Genomic DNA, 18,128 nt, shown 5'->3' on the forward strand with positions numbered 1-18,128 from the left:
TTTGGAAAGCTATAGAGCTCAGACCAATATTTGCATATTTAATCAACTTAAAGAACCAAATGAATCAGTACTGATATACTACATCTCCCTTCATTCATTAAAGAGAGACATGATTTATCACCCCTTAGACTTCACAATGAACTATTCAAGTCTTTGATCAAGACAAGTTCACATGTGTTTTTATGGGTCAATACGAAAGAACAGCTACCTGGTGCTCCTGGGGCTCCAGCCTGTCCTCTTTCTCCAGGGACGCCATTACGTCCGGGCTCTCCCTTACGTCCTTCCAAAGCGTTACCAGGGATACCAGGTTGACCACGTTCACCTGTAGCAACAAATTGGGATTATTGTTTTCATTTCAAACTTTAGATGGATATATAAGCCTAATCATAAAATCTTTCCTTCAATCTTTTAATTCATTAAAATGTAAAAATCCACGCAGTAACATTATGTCGTAGATAGAACTTTTTAATTATCTCTACCACTAATCTTCATGGTATACTTACCCTTCATTCCAGCAAGACCAGGCAATCCTGAATCTCCTTTTGGTCCATCAAATCCAGGAAGTCCAGATGGGCCTGGCAGACCAGGCTCGCCTCGAGCTCCAGGCAGACCTAAAAGTATTATATTGACCAATTATTGACTTTGAGTGAGGTTAATATGAAAATCAGGTAGAGTGTAATGTTAACCGATAGGGAGGCATATTATCTTTGTAACAAGAAACTGATATTGCAGTTATGAAATATTTATATTTAAACAATTAAGCAAAGGTTTAATCCACAATTATATTTAGCATCAAAATCCATGTAACAGCAGAGCTATGAAACCTTAAGAGCTAAACTATGTAAAAAATCATTTGGTGAAGCTCCTTAGTAGAAGAATTACATTCAAAATGATCCTTATTCAACAACGTCTGAGCAATACACTAAACGGGCATTTTTCTATGAGAAACCACTGCACTGCTGCCACTCAAAGTTTATGTTGCAAATAATGATGAAATTTGTTTACAATAAGAGAGAACAACGTCACAATTGAGCCAATAAGAATGAGATACGCTGGTGTAAATAGAAAGGATGGCAGGAATAACTTGCCTCTTGGTCCACTTGCTCCTGGAAGTCCATCGTTTCCACGGTTACCCTTCATGCCAGGGATACCATTCAATCCAGGAAGTCCATTGGCTCCTATGGAACGACAATGTTACAAACATAGTGAATTAGAATTGTAAACTGTGAAAAAACAGAACATTTAGATATCAAACAAAACAGGTGATAAATCCATAAAGCAACCACAAAGTTACAAACACAATGAATTCGAATTAAACGGAAGAAATGTAAAATTTGAAATTAACAGACCATTTCGATATCAAACAGAACTTTTCAGCATTTAGAATAGTTTAGAGTTATATCTTCATTATGGTCACTGAAAAACCTAGACCACAACTGGTAATCCTGAGAGCAAATCTGACCTATTTTATTTTAGAAATATTTTTTTGGTGACGATCTTCGAATTTTCTTTCAGATATGATTCATGGATTTTGTCTTCAACTCTAATCAAGACACATTTTGTTCTAATATCTGTACGCATGTCAGGTGGGATGGTAAACTCGCAAGGATCTTCCAAAGTGGGGTTCAGAACCAGGTCCTTATTAGCTTTGGGAGGAATCAATTAAGCTACCGAGTTTATTATTATGTGTTGTTTGAAAGTAATTCAGAACTACATTATGGAGTATAAAGAATACTCACCTCGCTCTCCTTTCATTCCAGGAAGTCCATCTTGCCCTGGGAATCCTGGGACTCCCGGAAGACCAGGTTCTCCTTTAACTCCCTTCAAGTTTTCGGGGTCAATGGCAATAGATTCACCTGCAAGCACCAAATTATCATTAATGTATTTGATTGTATGATGTTGACATAAGGACACAATACATTCTCTGTAACTGAAAATACTCTTTCAAAACTGGAACTGAAAGATTTGAATGATCTCGCGTCCATATAAACAATTTGAATAGTGATCTGAATTCACTACACTTTACAGACTTGGAAAAAGACGGATCATTTATCTTAAGGTCTTACCAGGAACACCCTTCTGTCCAGGCAATCCACGGAGACCTGGAAGTCCGTTGTCTCCAGGGAATCCACGAGAACCTTTCTGTCCAGCTAATCCAAATCCTGCCTCTCCCTTGCTTCCCACTTCTCCTTTCAGACCTGGTAAGCCTGATTGTCCAGGTTGTCCTGGGAAACCAGAGTCTCCCTGTGGGTGAATACATAGTTAATATACAATTCTGTAATGATTAAATCTGAAAGTATGGACAGATCATAAACAGGTATGTTATCATTGCAATTTTTACTGAACCCCTTTGATGGATGAAACTAACGGAACTGTTGTCTCAGGTTAGAAATAGAAGACATCGAAATTATTTCCAATAATCTAATATGGCGACCTACCTTGTCTCCCTTGAGGCCTGGGATTCCAGAGATACCAGCGGGACCTGTAGGACCAGGAAGTCCAGGTAATCCCTTCAATCCGGGCCTTCCAGCTGGACCTTGGTCTCCTTTCTCACCTGGAAACCAAAGTGCAAAAAAAAAACCCTCATAAAATCGGAAAATTCAAAACTTCACTATGGTACAAGTGAAGCCTCAGAAAAAATGTTTTTTTTATATAATCTTCAAAATATGAGAAATATCCTCCAAACTGACAACGCTTTTTTCTAAACTTTTCATTACTTTCTATTCTTGACATTCATTTGAAGTTGACCTTGGTCATGGTGGCAATGACCTACATCTGAGGATGATGTGTATTAACTTACATTTGTTATTTATCCTAACTTAAATTCAATACTATCTTGGCATATATGATAACGACTTTTACATACACGTAATGTTGACTTTTAATTCGGAACAAATGACCTTGAAATATTTTTTAAATTGACTTACATTGAATGATTTTACTTGGATCAAGAATTGCCTGTTCTCCTTTCTGTCCCTTGATTCCAGAGAATCCTGGAAGACCTTGAACTCCCTAAAACATCAAGAAAGCAACTAACACTCACCTTACATCCATGAATCAATATAAAAATAGACAATCAATGATACTATTTCAAAATATAGAGACATCAATGCATGACTAATTTAAATTTTCTAATGTCAATACTGTCGGTTTCATTTTTACATTGTAGATTTCTATTTTTCCCTGTAACACTTTATCCGAGCAACACTTACAACATCTCCGTCACGTCCCGGAATACCAGGGGCTCCGTCTTCACCAGGAACACCACGCTCTCCAGTTTCTCCAGGGATACCACGGCGACCAGGAGTTCCGGAGATACCGTTGAGACCAGGCGTTCCCTTCTCTCCCTTCATACCAGGCATACACTGACTACAGGATCCACCTCTTTCTCCTGTGTGTAAAATAAGTTTGATGTTCAGAGATGGTTCGAGATTTGACAGTTTCTTTAGTGACGATATTATTTATTTGTTTTGATGTTCATAACCCAACAAGCAACAAGGATTCATTTGAATTTCTCAGTAGTTGGTGTCTACGTTGGTATACAATATCTAGGAGGTCTGTTACAGTTCCCTGAGGTAACAAATGTAAAATCTGACTTTTCTATTTTGAATAACAGGGACCCTTCTTCAGTCTGTAGAGACTAGTAATCCCTTACCAGACATTTTGGTAAGGATGGTGTATCTGATGTTTAAGTTTGATTACCTTCGGGAACCAAATTCATAACACAGAAACCTCTTTGCGGGTGGTGCTGCACCTGACACCGTTGATGCCCATTCAATCATTTCTATATATGCCATCCTCTTTCTTCTAAAGCAAAATGATATAGAAATGATAAACTACCAAATTAAAACTTACCCTTCATACCAGGTAGACCAGGCAAACCATTACGTCCGTTTAGACCGGGGAATCCCTTCATTCCAGTGTTACCCTTCAGTCCAGGAAGACCAGGACGTCCCATGGTGGAGTTTCCTGGCAGACCTGGAGGACCCTGGAAACCTTGGGCTCCCTTCAATCCTGGAATTCCGTCACGTCCTGGAGGTCCCATAGGTCCGTCAACACCTGGGATGCTCCGTCCGGGCTCTCCCTTACGTCCAACCTCTCCAGTCTCTCCAGGCACACCTGGTTGTCCTGGGATACCGTCAATACCAGGTAATCCTGTAAAACATGAACGTAACATCATATAAAGACTATCGAAGTTTCTTGTTGTACTTATCATCAAAGAAAAAAATCTTCCTGGTTGAGAAGCACATCTTTATTTGTCTACCACTTTTTAGCCTATTTTATCTACAGTTATTATGCTGCAAAAACAAGGGAAACATGTTCTTTTCTTTTTCTTTTTAATGATTTTACATAAGAGATATCTTGTTTCTAAGCATGGCCAATATTTGTTCATAATGACTTTTATGTAGTCAGGGCTATGGAGTGCATGATAATGTGTACCGACTTTCTGCGAGTATGAATGGGAAAGATGTATATGTAAACTCCACTGTCTGTTCCTTACCCATATTTCCCTTGTCTCCCCTTTCTCCTTTCCTGCCATCAGCTCCCTGAGGACCAGGTGGTCCTGGAATACCAGGTCCACCTGCTGGGCCAAGAGGACCAGAGGGACCGGGAAGTCCTGGACGGCCATCATCACCACGGAAACCACGTGGACCTGGTGGGCCACGATCTCCTTTTGGCCCCTCGGGACCATCTCCTCCAATTCCCTAGATAACAGAAATTAATATATCTCTCAAATGGTATGTATACGCATTAAAACAGTTATAAAACATTAATCACTGACTTAATTCAATTATCGCAAGTAATAGCTTTAGTTTAATATTTCAAAAACCACAAGTGTTTTATTAGGAAATCATTATCTGTGTTTTTATAAGTTCATGTTGATTTGAAACAATAGTCTGCTTCCAAAGAATTTGCAATTTTGTTCTTTAAGAGCTTCTTCCCTTATGAACAGGTAATAATAGTAAAGTTTAGTGAGAGACGAATTCATTGTGCCTTAAATTTGACATTAATGCAGATAAATTATTTCAAATATTGGAAAGAACCATAACTCTGTCCCTTTACATACCAATTCTGTATTTGAATTTTAAAGAGTTATATGCCCGTGCAGGAAGGTATTGATTGTGACGTCATGTGTTAGTGAGCGTAACATCAAACGTTTCTAAGAAAACAAAGTCGATTTCACTCATAAAACAATGATGTGACTATGGATACCTATCCGCAAGGGAGGTAACTCTATAATATACAAAGACGGAATACTAACGCCAGCTGGGCCTGGTGGTCCGACTGGACCTCTCTCTCCCTTGATACCATCCAGACCTGGTTCTCCCTTGTCTCCACTGAGACCGTTCAGACCCGGTAGACCATCCATACCGTGATCACCCTTAAGGCCAGGCAGACCGGGAAGTCCAGGCAATCCTTGTTTACCCTGAAAAGATTGCAGCATACATGTGTTTTATCTGCTATGACTCTGACTCAGAACCACTTAAGAGAACACTTTTTGATTTCACTTGCGTGGTCGCTGGAAATGGTTCAAAGTTTCTGTTATTTTCCTTATATCTAAAAATTATTTCATAAAAACTTCAGATGAAATTATTCTTTTCTTACAAAGAGGTTATGAAAATTTAAAATAATCTTAAGAAAATTGTTTGAACACTTTTAATAGGCTGTAAATGGTATTTAAATTAAAACTGTGAGATCTTTACTAACCCTAGGTCCGGCGATGCCTATGACACCTTTCTCTCCTTTCATGCCAATCATTCCCTTCATTCCCTATTAGCAAACAAAGTTCATGTATTTATTTTACACAACATTTTATATGTATACCGTTTACAGCAAAATCTCAGTTGGCTTAGACAATGGCACCACAATCAAACTTACAATTATTTTCTAACCCCGATAACGGAGTGCTTGCTATAAAGTTTTTGTTGATACAACTGGAGAGTTCTACCAAGAGGCCAAATGTTTATTCCTTAGAGCAAGTGAAAATTAATTCATCTCTTCAAAATTCAAAGAGCACAAATGTCTTTTCCTTATAGCAAGTGAAAATTTAAGAGCTTCTTTTCAAAACTGTGAAACCCTTAGTATCACTTTTTCTTGAACTATTCAACGCTCTCTTTATAGAAAGTGAAGCCTTATAGCAATTTTAAACGAAATAGAACACAGATTGCTAATGATGATAAATTCATGATTTGAGTTTTCATTCTATTGTAACTTACGTCACGGCCGGGTGCACCTTTGTAGCCTTTTGGTCCTTCACGCCCTGGTTCACCCTGCAGTAAAGTAAATATGTTTACATTATCAAACAAATGTACTCATCTTAGAAACACAAAACTCATAAACTCATACCCCCTAAAGACAGACTTGGACTAATCTACACCTAAGACTTGAGTAGTTCATTATATATTTTAAGGGGAGAATAAATTAGAGGTAGGAGGGTTTTTTTCAGTTGTTAAAACAATTTATTCACTATTGATTTGCTTCAATTCAGATTCATTTACAGGGTACTATCTGATATATCAAATAAGATTGAGAAAACATATCATTTATACTTTATGAGACAAATTTTGGGAATGCATGGTCAAATGGAATAAGAATGCATAAACATAGCAAAAAGTAACATGAAAACAAGACAGATCAGGGATATTATTTCTACAGAAGCAAGATAATCTAACATCTACTGGCTACCTAAATCCCTACCACCTGGTACTAAATAGTCTTTGAAGTGAATCCTATCTACTCACGTCACGTCCAGGAAGTCCACGATCACCCTTTGGTCCGATGTTGGTTCCCTTGGGACCCTCCAACGGTTCCCTGCTGTCTCCAGGAGGACCTGGGGGTCCTGGGATACCTCTTGGACCTCTGTCTCCCTTGATACCATTAAACACAATACCTGGGTTTCCTTTCTCTCCCTTAGCTCCTGGTAAACCTGGTACTCCCTATAACAGATAATGAAAGTATAAGTATTTGTCTAACACAGACTTTCAATACTTCACTTAAGCAGAATATCAAGAGAATCTACTGTAAATCAATAATCTTTTGCTCTAATTTTCGTTAATTCTATTTCAAAACAAGTTCATAAAGATTGACATACGCGGATTTAAAAATTGAACGGAAATTCCTTTCAATAAATATTATGGTGTAGATATTAATTCATGGAGATAAAATTTTGCAAGATTAATCATCGTGAAATTTGGGAAAGTAAATAGCACATGAAAAAAATTGGTTTACAGTATCATATATATTGTTTACCTAATTGCAGACTGTGGATACTCAATCAAAGCTTTAAGGTATAAAATAAATAGAACTCCAAATGTGAAAAGGCTCATAAATCTATATTGAATACTTGACTTCAATACTTAAATAAGATTCATATTAACTAGAATAGATTATGGCCTTTGGCCTGTGACAACTTGATATACAGGCTTACTTCATTAAGCAGAATATCAAAAGAATCTATATCCTATGATCTAACTAATTAGATTGTGAATATTCAAAGCTCTTTGGTATTCTGTATTTGCATATTACAGAGTTATCTGCCCTTGTGGGTAGGTATTGATTGTGACGTCATGTGTTTGCGAGCGTCATACTTTTAGGAGAAAACAACGTGAACTGCACTCACAAAATAATGACGTAACAATCGATACCTACCCGCAAGGGAGCTAACTCTGTAATATGCAAAGACGGAATAATGTATTTTCTGGAGTATAAGTCACAATCTTTTTTACTGAAAATCGGAAGTGCAACAAAGGTATGAACGAAAACTAGAATAAGATGATTTTTTGAATGGAAAAAATAAAATCAACCAGAAAATACGATAAATGCAACAATATTGAATCTTTTACTGCAGTAAGAAGAAATATTCACATTAAATAGAAAATAAAATGGCCTTTGGCCAGTGCCCAATGTATACTGACCGGTTGACCATCACGTCCATCAATTCCTTTTGGTCCTGGTGATCCATCCTCTCCTGGGGTACCCTAGAAATTACAACAAAATAATACAATATGCATGTGTTTTGAAGGATGTTATAATATTGCAGCAATGCTCTCACAAATTTAGCACTTTATTTAAGAAATTTTAAAATTTTGTTGAGGTTATGAGGGTATAATGATAATGGAGCACATGTAAATGATGTAACCCCATAACTGGTTATTGAGTCCATGTCAGTTCAAACTGTAAATATCAACCTATAATTTGTGTTACTCTTCAATCAACCAACAATTAATCATCTTCAATCTTTCAATTTTATTACAATACAAAATATTACTGTCTCTTTCAATATCTAGAAATAAAGTATGAATTGTTACAAATTTCATCTACTTTAAATATGTGCATCATATTACTATAGCTAAATGGATAAGAAAATGAGAAATAACATATCAGAATATCCTTGACCTTCACACCAAATGAAATATGACCAACTTACCTGGTTTCCTGGGAAGCCCTCTCGTCCTGGTTCACCCTGTGGAATAGAAAATTTGACCGTGATGAACATCAAAACTACAACTTACGAATCAATATCCATACCATTATATCTACTAGTGATAAGATCTATTAATAAGTTGATTCATTTAGGTGGAAGAGCAGCAGCATATATGTGATAATGATGGTTACAATTATTGCTGATGAATATGAGAATTATTTTTTTTTTTATACGTACTGCTTAATGACCTTCAAGTGACCTTGACCTTGATAATAAAGTCATTTTATTGTTAAGATACATATATATCGATATTAGTTACCTTCTGTCCTCTTTGTCCAAATCCATCGACTGACGCTTCTCCTTTCTGACCCTTCAGACCAGGGAATCCTGGGGGTCCAACAGGTCCAGTACTTCCAGGTAAACCAGGCAGGCCAGACTCGCCCTGTTTTATATAGATAGTATAAAAAATGTGAGCATTAGTTACCATGGTGATTAAATAGAGAGAATACAAAATATCCTTGTTTTATATAGATAGTATACAAAATATGAGGATTAATTAATTGCCAAGGTGAATAAATCAAAAGTCAATGTCAAGGCAACAGATCCTATGGTGGAATAATTCAAGGTCACAAAGTCATCAAATTCAATGTCAGAGTATTGAATAGAATGAAATAGGTAAGGTCACAGTATGCCATATCAAAGGTCATGGAATTTCAGGTCAATTAATCCAAGGTTACAGTATCCAATGACAAAGAATTTAAAGGTCATATTGAATGAAAGGTTAAATATATTGTTAGGTCAAAGAATCAAAGGCCATATAATACAAATTTTCATTTCTTCCGGGTCACAGTATTAAAGATCTGTTTAACAATTAGAATCAAAAGATCACAGACATATTTGGAATGGAACTATATATATTCTCTAGCCTGTCAATGAGAGAAACAGAATTTTGCTTTTTTTTTTTTTTTTTTTTTTGGTAATTTTCCATGACAAATATGTAACTAAATCTGAACTGGGCATTAAGGCTTTATTCAGAGTTAAAAGCGTGTTTGGTGAGCTTATAAAAGAGAGAGAAGATAATTTAAGACCTCCCAGAATAAATGTTCTCAAGGAGTGATAAAAATAATTTCTATCCTTTAAATAATTATCCCAAACAATGACCATTGGTAATTTGATTACCATAGTTTGAGATAGTGTACTTGAAAGAATGAACATGCAAATAAAAGGTTTAGGAGTAGTCCAATTAGATATTAAAAGCCCTAGATACATTTGTAACAATTGTGGTAGAATATCTAAAATTATCTTTCCTAATCACCTAATGCCTTTTGTTCTATTGTCATCTTTCCTTGTTCTCTAGAAAGAAACCTCTTTAGTCCCTTAATTCACCTTTGCATAGCTATATCGTATGCTCCATGATGTGCCCCCACCAGCCCTTCAGTAACCTCCATGCATACCCCATGTCTCCTTTAATTGACCCTTATTAACCCCTATGCTATAGCCCCATAATGCACCCTTTGGATTAATCTATAGCAAACCTCTCCTCACTAGACCTCTATAGTGCCCCCTTTACTAACCCTTTAAATGTCTTCTTTGTTTTACCCTAGTTCCCCTTTACTAACCCCTTCATGACCCTTTGGCCCCATGTAACCCCTTTGCTTGACCTTTATTAACCCATTTGTTAGTCATTAATTGCATCCTTTGGATGATTCCATAGCAATATCCCTCACTAACCCTCTGGCACCACTTACTGCCCCCTTTGTTTGACCCTTTGCTAGTCCCTTAATACCTCATTTTACTTGGCCCTTAGTACCCCCTTTTCTAAGCCCTTTAGCCCGGGGTCCCCTTAGAATAACTTAAGCTTAACATGTACCCAGGTCCTTAATCCCTAATAGCCCCTCTTATATCACCCATTGTTCCCTAGCTTTCTCTTTGCTTGACCACTAATAAACCCATTGATAGCCTCAAATTCCATGACTAGTGTATCCCCTTGAAATTTTATAATGAACTGTTCAAGCTTTAGTTTTGGGAGATTTCAAATCAGATTTCAGGGGTGAATGAATCAATAGTCCCTGTGTTAGCCCCCTAATGAGGGATGTTGTAGAACCTAGAATGTCATAAGACCTAGGGTGTTTAGCACCTTAACTCTTTCACCCCTGAAATTTTATATTGAACTGTTCCAGCTTTAATTTGGGGAGATTTCAAATCCGATTTCAGGGGGTGAATGAATCAATACCCTCTGTGCTAGCCCCCTAAGGAGGGGTGTTGTGTAACCATGGATGTCATAAGACCCAGGGGGTGCCTAGTTACAGCTTTATCAGGGGACCAATCACTACACATGTCAGTGTGTACTTATCTCCTGGATCCTCCCAGCCGGACTATTTACTTAACTAATGATCAGCTGATGTTACTGGGGGCTAAAATACCAACATCAGTGATAGGTATATATATCGTATTTGACCCAAAAAGTGCCCAGGGCGCTTAAAGAATTGAAACAAATAAGGGGCGCTTGATAATAAATAATTATTTATTATGATATTATTAAGAAATAATTTGGACTGGCCTTTTATAAAATCATTGTACAAAGTAAGCCATGATACTGGGGGCTAAAGTATACCTACCAATGGATCATTTCAGATTCTATGAGAGTTTCATAGATAAAGGTATTTGGTATATAAATATGTCAAGTAACCGAAAATTTACAAATGGCCTCTTGACGATATATATTCAGATTTCCATCAAGTGCTTTCTTTTCCATTAATATTAAAGATGAATGCAATATTTCAAATACATCCATAAAATGTCAGGTAAAAACAGTTCTTGTAGGAAAAAAAAACTTCAATGAGTACGAGTATTAAAATATAGAAATTTCAACTTTGTAAAGATATGACAGAATGCCACAGATTTCAGTTTCAGATGTCATTTCTGCATCTACATTGTATTATAAGGTGTAGTGATCAAATCAACCTTTTGGCTTGTGTAATTGACTTCCTCAGAGCCAGACTCCATTAGAAGAAGCTCTGACTCAGTGGGAATAACAGATTATGCTGAATCAGCGATATCAGGAGGTAGTTTACAGTTAGGGTACTGCCTGTATATAAACCACCAGACTTGTTTAAACAAGCAATTGGAAGTCTGGACCATCTGCCTCACTATGTCAACATTCAGACACTAAAAGGAAGCTGTAGCTTCAAATGATTCAGGAAACATCTTAAACAGCTTTCACTTCGAGGTCAAGATGGGCTCTCTCCCAAATATCAGCAAGATATTTTAAGAACATGGCCTAAATGGAGCCAATACAACATGGCTTGAATTTGGAATATTACTTCCCGGTTCTTGATGTTTTACTATCAAAAATGTCATTTTGGTTTTTTTTCAGAAAGAAGAAAAGAACAAATTTCTTATAAAATGAAATATTTCCGTTTTGGTCTGATCTTATAAAATGTCTTTATTTTTTTATTGAGATAAAGAAATCAACAGGTGGAGTCACGTAAATGGTGAATCAGAAACTTACTAAACCTGACAGAACACTAACTTTCATTTTTAGATGAAACTAAACAATAGGCAGAGTCAGGTAGGAGATGAATCAATTACTACTTAAATTATATCAGAAAACTAACCTATCATATTATAAGTTCACATTTTTGTAGTCTTATGTTATATGATCATAGAGAATGTTTTTATTGAAATTCTTAACAGAAGAAAGGTAAATATTTGTTTGTGGACGGGTTTTGTTCTATCGAAGTTGTCTGTATCCCCTTACCTGAGTACCATTGCATCCATCCATACCAGGGGCACCTCTTGGTCCCATAGGCCCAGGGATACCCTGTATACCAAAGATAATCAGTTGATGGAATTAGAACATAAAATCAGAGACTAACTGATATTTTATTTAGACTTAAAGCTGGAAAATCCCCGACTGGTATAATTAAGGAATTTATTATCATACTAAGACTGTTCAAATCTTAATTAATTCATGCATTGATGATATTTTTAAACTGTGAAATGATCAGTAGTGAGTTATATAAATATAATTTTAATGCATTCAAATTAATTTTTCTTGCTTTGTTTAAAATTGTGAAAATTTTATGAACTTGCGAAAATAGCTTTACTGTACATTTGCTTATGATATTCAACATGATTTGGCAACACTATTTGAATACAAAGTCATTTCTATAAATGTGCTAACAGAAATTTTACCATTTACTACATTCTTATTGGAAATATTTATAACAAGGACATGTACTTACAGGAATTCCGTTGATACCTGGGAATCCAGGCATCCCCATCTTTCCCTGTAAGAGAAAACAAAGAGAAATTAGGAGATGAAATCTTGTATTATGGAGTAAGGGAAAAATTAAAATCAAAACATAATTATGTTGAAGTATCTGAAAAATCACCATGTTATAATATGTATCAGTTAAGAATTTCAAGTAGGTTATAAATGACCCAGCCTTGAAAACAGGACACGACAGGATTAGACAGCACAATTTATTTTTTTGAAATAACATGGGATTAAATTTTGTTTTGAATTAAAATACTCCCAAATAAATGAATGACAATTAAGATAATTAAGACAAACGCATGACAATTAAGATAATTAAGACAAACGCATGAATATTTGTCCCCACGATTTAGTATAAAAGACAACATCACCATTGTTTTGGCTTAACAAAATCAAACAACTATACAGTAATCAAAGGGTGAGAATATGTTCTCTTCTACTAAGATGTTCACTAATTTATTATTTTTCTTTACAGCTACACATAACAAAATTTTCCAATGAGCAATAAAGGGAGGTAACTTACTCTGTTTCCTTTCAAACCAGCAGGTCCAGGTCTCCCCGTCTCGCCCCTGTCTCCCTTGGGGCCAGGAAGTCCTTCCACACCAGCATAGCCTTGGTTACCTTGGGGACCCCGGGGACCAATGTCTCCATGGATACCCTGAAGGAAAATTAAATTCATTATTGCATGATCAAATGATTCTGATTCTCTGTTGTTGGTCTCTTCTTTGTAAGTATGATTTCTTGGGCGTTGCTATGGTCGTTAAATTTTATCCGCGGAATATAAAGGAATACTTGACTCATATATACTCTTCAAGCCACATTTCAATAATGTATACCGCTAAAATTTGATTTTCTTATTTTCAGATCAAATCCTGAAAAATTTGAACTCATGAAAATAACCATCTATATAGTATAATAGTCACCTTACAACTTCACTATTCATCTTCAAAAAATAATAACTTAGATTCTACCCCTGAAAATGTTTTCAATAATATTAGTATTCATTGAAATTGCAAGAACAGATAACTCTATAAGCTGCATAGATGACATGAGCTCAAATTAATTTCACTTTTTAGACTTTAATGAATGAATTGAAGTCCTTTATGGCTTCCATAAGCTATTAATGCTAAAACATTTACAGAATAAGTTTTTCCAGATGAGCAGGAAATACATTTATTGTACAGTAACCTTCAGTGGCTGTTAATCCAAGGGTATGTGTGATAATTGAGGAAGCCACAGTGATACCACATACATGGGAGCATGTCCTAGCCTAGGGTCATTGACTTCTGATCTGAAGCCTCTACCATCTGAATACAAGATCACATATATACTAACACAAACTCACTAATATTCATTGAGTCTCTAGGGTAAACGGACTATGAGAGTGGCTCAATGTTTCAGTTTCTTCTCTCCTTTTTGCAATGAATGAGTTTCTATTTTTAAAGTTTTTTCGAACCTCTAACTAAACATAATTTTAAAAAGATCTGAATGCACTCTGTGACCTCAAGGAGTCAACAATCCCATTTCTTCTGGTACCCTAATGACTTGCTATGTTGTGGAACATGTTTCAAAGCACTCCAGCTATATCTATAAAATTAGGCTTTTCAAGTTCTTTCTTTTGCATAGTCCAATACCTGTAAATCTAAATGCACTCTGACCCCTAGGAGTCAACGGCCCCATTTGTTCCAGTGCCCTATTGACTCCCATGAATCTGTTTCCATCCACTCCAGATATGGGGTATCAGAACTGACATTTAGCCATAATTCACAAATTATTAGACATCTTCTTATTCTAGTATTATCAAAATTTCATTTAATGATGTAAACTGTATCATAAAATATCCTTAATATAAGACTGTGTCAATCATTATGACCAGATAGCTCAATTGGTGAAGCATCTAACTAGTGTTTCGTAGATCAAATGTTCTAACTTTGTCTGGTTGCCACATTTTCTCCTCTTCTGTTACACAAATTTTTCTTCCTGTTTGACAAAATTAATGTCATACCGATGAACAATTGCTTTCAGCCAAGGTTACAATAAAACATGTTTATTTGAACATGCTTACAAGGAATTCATGGTTATAACATTGTAATTTTTATTCCCGTCAATGTTCCTATAATGTTCCTACAAGATGTGTATTACAAAGTATGCTTATAACGAACTGATTTTTGTGGTACCCAGAGATTCGTTACAACCGTGTTTTTTGTGTATTAGACCAATTAAAAAAAAAAAAAAAAAAAATCTATATGTTCCAAATTCTATAGAAATTCAATTTTATTCATTCAAGTTGTGATTATAGTTTAGATATATAGTATAAGTTATATCACAGAATCCATAGCTGATACCTCTAGGTGAGTAACCCCATCAAGGAGTCCTGGTCTATATAAAACATATGGTGCTTATTTATGTGAAGGACATGCTAGAGTGAACCTACTGAATCCATAATTCCTTATCTAATGTCTTACTCCTGTGGTGCTTTCCTGTTTTATAATACCCTCCCTCATATTGCCAAGGGGAGGGGGTTCTCTCCCTATCTCATTCACACATACCTATACCCTATAATCCCCCTAAATCTTCTTAACCCCATAATTCGCCTCCTCTGACAAATTACTAGTACATATACCATTGGATAAGTCAACAACTGAAATTTGAAATGAGTGCCATCTTGCTAACCAGTATATTATATATACAATGATCAGCTTCTCAAATGCCCCCTCCTCCTTCTAAAAAATGACGATGATTTTTTTTTAAATTCTTCTCCTGCGATAATACTGCAATCTTTCCCTTTCTAAAATCTTCTTCGGTCTTTAACTCTTTACACTCTTCACAAAGAAAATTTGAAATGTATGTCATTTATTAATGATTTCAAATCAAAATGAACTGAATTTTATATTTCTTATTTGTATCACGTTACCATATTCTACACCTAATGTACCCCTATAACTCAATTCTACCCTGACAACTCTAGACTATGCATCATTCCTAAAATGACTATGAACCCAATGCCTACTTCCTCTTTGTATCACATTGCCATATGGTCTTCACTTTCAAGTACTTCAAATTGTTTTTTGAGCATTTTCGACAGCCATAATATGAAGTCAAAATTGCTTAAACATTCACTGAAAGTATTTCAGTTTACCTAAAATTGGAGCACCCTTGTACAATTATGAATTAAATTCAGTTTTAGTTTTGAAATTGTTCTATAGTGAATCAATTTGTAATTCATATTTGTGATCAATAGTTCTTTTTCTTATTGTTTTCTGTATTTGCATATTACAGAGTTATCTGACCTTGCAGGTAGGTTTTGATTGTGATGTCATGTGTTTGCGAGCGCAAAGCCATATTTTTCGGGAGAAAAAGACGTGAATCACGCTTACAAAATAATGGTGTAACAATCAACTAACAGTACCACAGGTACTAGTTGTCAAGTGACTTACAGGTACTTATGTCGTCAAGTCGACTTAGATCACGGAAGATACCTATCCGCAAATTCATGAATTATTTACTTACCCGGTCGCCTTTCTCTCCTATACATTTACAGCCATTATTTGTATTACAGTTTGAGCCACATTCTCGGGGTGGGGGTTCATCAAAATTTTGCTGAAACAAAGAAAAGAAATTTTGAATTTTCAGTTTGGATAGTCAATTCAATGTAACGAATACAATTATGTCTTAAAACATTCTATCCATGTATAGATATATACACTCTCTCATATCTCTGATTCAAATCAAGGTATTTTAATCAATTAATCATACCCATCAAATGCTACAAGAGACTTTCAGCTGATCACAAATTCTTTGTACATATGATAGCACTGAATAGCGGTACTAGCACATGAAAAGAAATGTGAAGAGTCTTTTTTTTTAATTTCTATTCACAAACCTACATGTAATTCCTTTTCTTTCTATTTTTTGGTATTTCAACCTACATATTTTTTTTTGTACAGTGTAAGTTAAGTTTATATAAATATATATATAAAACAAGGGGCTGGGGTTAGTTGTTAGATTTAATGTCCTTACATATCTGTAGTCTTCAAGATTTTTGAAATTTGATGAAGTCAATAAAATAAATAATATACTTTATTGGGTGTAGACCATATGAGACAAAGGCAAGAAAAACACATCTACATATAGCTTAAATTGCGTATCAATTACACATTTTAGCAACGAATAACATTTTCTGTGCAACTTTTTTCTCTTGTCGAATATTTCACACAGAAGTCAAGACCGTGATACAAGCCAGAGCTATGCCATTGAAAAGTGAACCCTAATAAATCATGGTAACTCTACTTTTTATCAAGGAACAAACTGTGTGAATATATCTCAAAAACCTCATGCACACTATATTTTACAGCTTGTAAATGGCGACTGATTTTTTTCTATCTGCAGCTATTTAAAATTTGACCTCAAAATTGATGGCTGCTAAAGATAGGGAATACCTCTCCCCTAAGTTATCATACTATATACTTCTTACAGTAGTCAAGGAGTAAGGTGGAATCACTAGTGGTTGTCAAATGGCAGTTTTTAGTTGCAGTTGCCATAGCAACCAGATAAAATCATGATAGGTTGATGGAACTTTTAACAAGGGTCAAGGTCATTCCTTGGTGAAATTGTTCTCCTAGCTGAAGTCTAAATATACTTTGGATTTTATTTCTCCCTCATCAATAACCGAGACTGGAGATATTTGGAGGAAACTCTGAAATGTTTACAAAACTGTAGATCATGAAGTCTTGATGGTACATGTTCATTACCATGGTAACTTAAAGGAACCGATTGGGTTTGAAACAGGATCTTCTAAATGTTTGTTTTCAGGGAGACATTTTGTTATTAACATTGATGTTAAATAAATTGAGGCCTAACTGTGAAAGAAAACAAACTGCACCAGCTGTGTACTTTATAAAGAGACCTAGAAGTAAAGCCAGAAGGTCTTACACTTTAAATGAAGGCAGTAGGACTTGAAACGAGGTCACAATCTCATTCAGCAAGGAGAAAGAGACTCATACATTTTGGACCCTTCTAATGCTGGAACAGTTCATTATTGAATAAGGGGGATGAAGTATTTGATATCCAATCGAAACAGGGGAGCAGAAAATGTATTGGCCATACTTGCACTTGGGATCAAACGAAGGAGCACAGAACACTAGTCTGATGCTATACCAATAAAGTTAACTGGTCAATGAGGATTGACCTAATCCTCAATTCTGCTGTAGAATTTGGGCATCTTGATTCTCCCTCTATTTCTGACCAATGATTATCTGAAGACCACTGAACGCTAGCCTAATCCTCTTCTTATGAACCTAAAGATGACTGAACATGAACTAGTCCAATTCTGATATAATTTGGCTATTGTCTTAAACCTGCCCTCTAGATCTGACCAATATTTAACTAGTGACCTCTGTCTATCACCTTGACAACTTGAAT

At 35.7% G+C, this 18,128-nt stretch overlaps 1 protein-coding gene across 1 annotated transcript in view; it reads right to left on the reverse strand.

Annotated features, from left to right (window-relative positions):
* LOC138308324 (collagen alpha-2(IV) chain-like) overlaps positions 1–18,128 on the reverse strand; it is a 61,449-nt gene that overhangs the window by 12,444 nt on the left and 30,877 nt on the right. Inside the window, exons 4-24 of the mRNA XM_069249317.1 lie at positions 16,218–16,307; positions 13,231–13,365; positions 12,673–12,717; positions 12,186–12,248; positions 8,745–8,867; positions 8,429–8,464; positions 7,917–7,979; positions 6,744–6,938; positions 6,219–6,272; positions 5,710–5,772; positions 5,264–5,428; positions 4,502–4,706; positions 3,856–4,155; positions 3,213–3,391; positions 2,928–3,012; positions 2,439–2,554; positions 2,067–2,244; positions 1,740–1,856; positions 1,089–1,178; positions 504–611; positions 209–322 (exon numbers count right to left, since the gene is read on the reverse strand). Coding sequence (XP_069105418.1) covers positions 209–322; positions 504–611; positions 1,089–1,178; positions 1,740–1,856; positions 2,067–2,244; positions 2,439–2,554; positions 2,928–3,012; positions 3,213–3,391; positions 3,856–4,155; positions 4,502–4,706; positions 5,264–5,428; positions 5,710–5,772; positions 6,219–6,272; positions 6,744–6,938; positions 7,917–7,979; positions 8,429–8,464; positions 8,745–8,867; positions 12,186–12,248; positions 12,673–12,717; positions 13,231–13,365; positions 16,218–16,307 — 2,524 coding nt within the window. The remainder of the gene's footprint in view (positions 1–208; positions 323–503; positions 612–1,088; positions 1,179–1,739; positions 1,857–2,066; positions 2,245–2,438; positions 2,555–2,927; positions 3,013–3,212; positions 3,392–3,855; positions 4,156–4,501; positions 4,707–5,263; positions 5,429–5,709; positions 5,773–6,218; positions 6,273–6,743; positions 6,939–7,916; positions 7,980–8,428; positions 8,465–8,744; positions 8,868–12,185; positions 12,249–12,672; positions 12,718–13,230; positions 13,366–16,217; positions 16,308–18,128) is intronic.

This window comes from Argopecten irradians, chromosome 14 (genome assembly GCF_041381155.1).
Source record: "Argopecten irradians isolate NY chromosome 14, Ai_NY, whole genome shotgun sequence".
Classification (NCBI taxonomy): domain Eukaryota; kingdom Metazoa; phylum Mollusca; class Bivalvia; order Pectinida; family Pectinidae; genus Argopecten; species Argopecten irradians.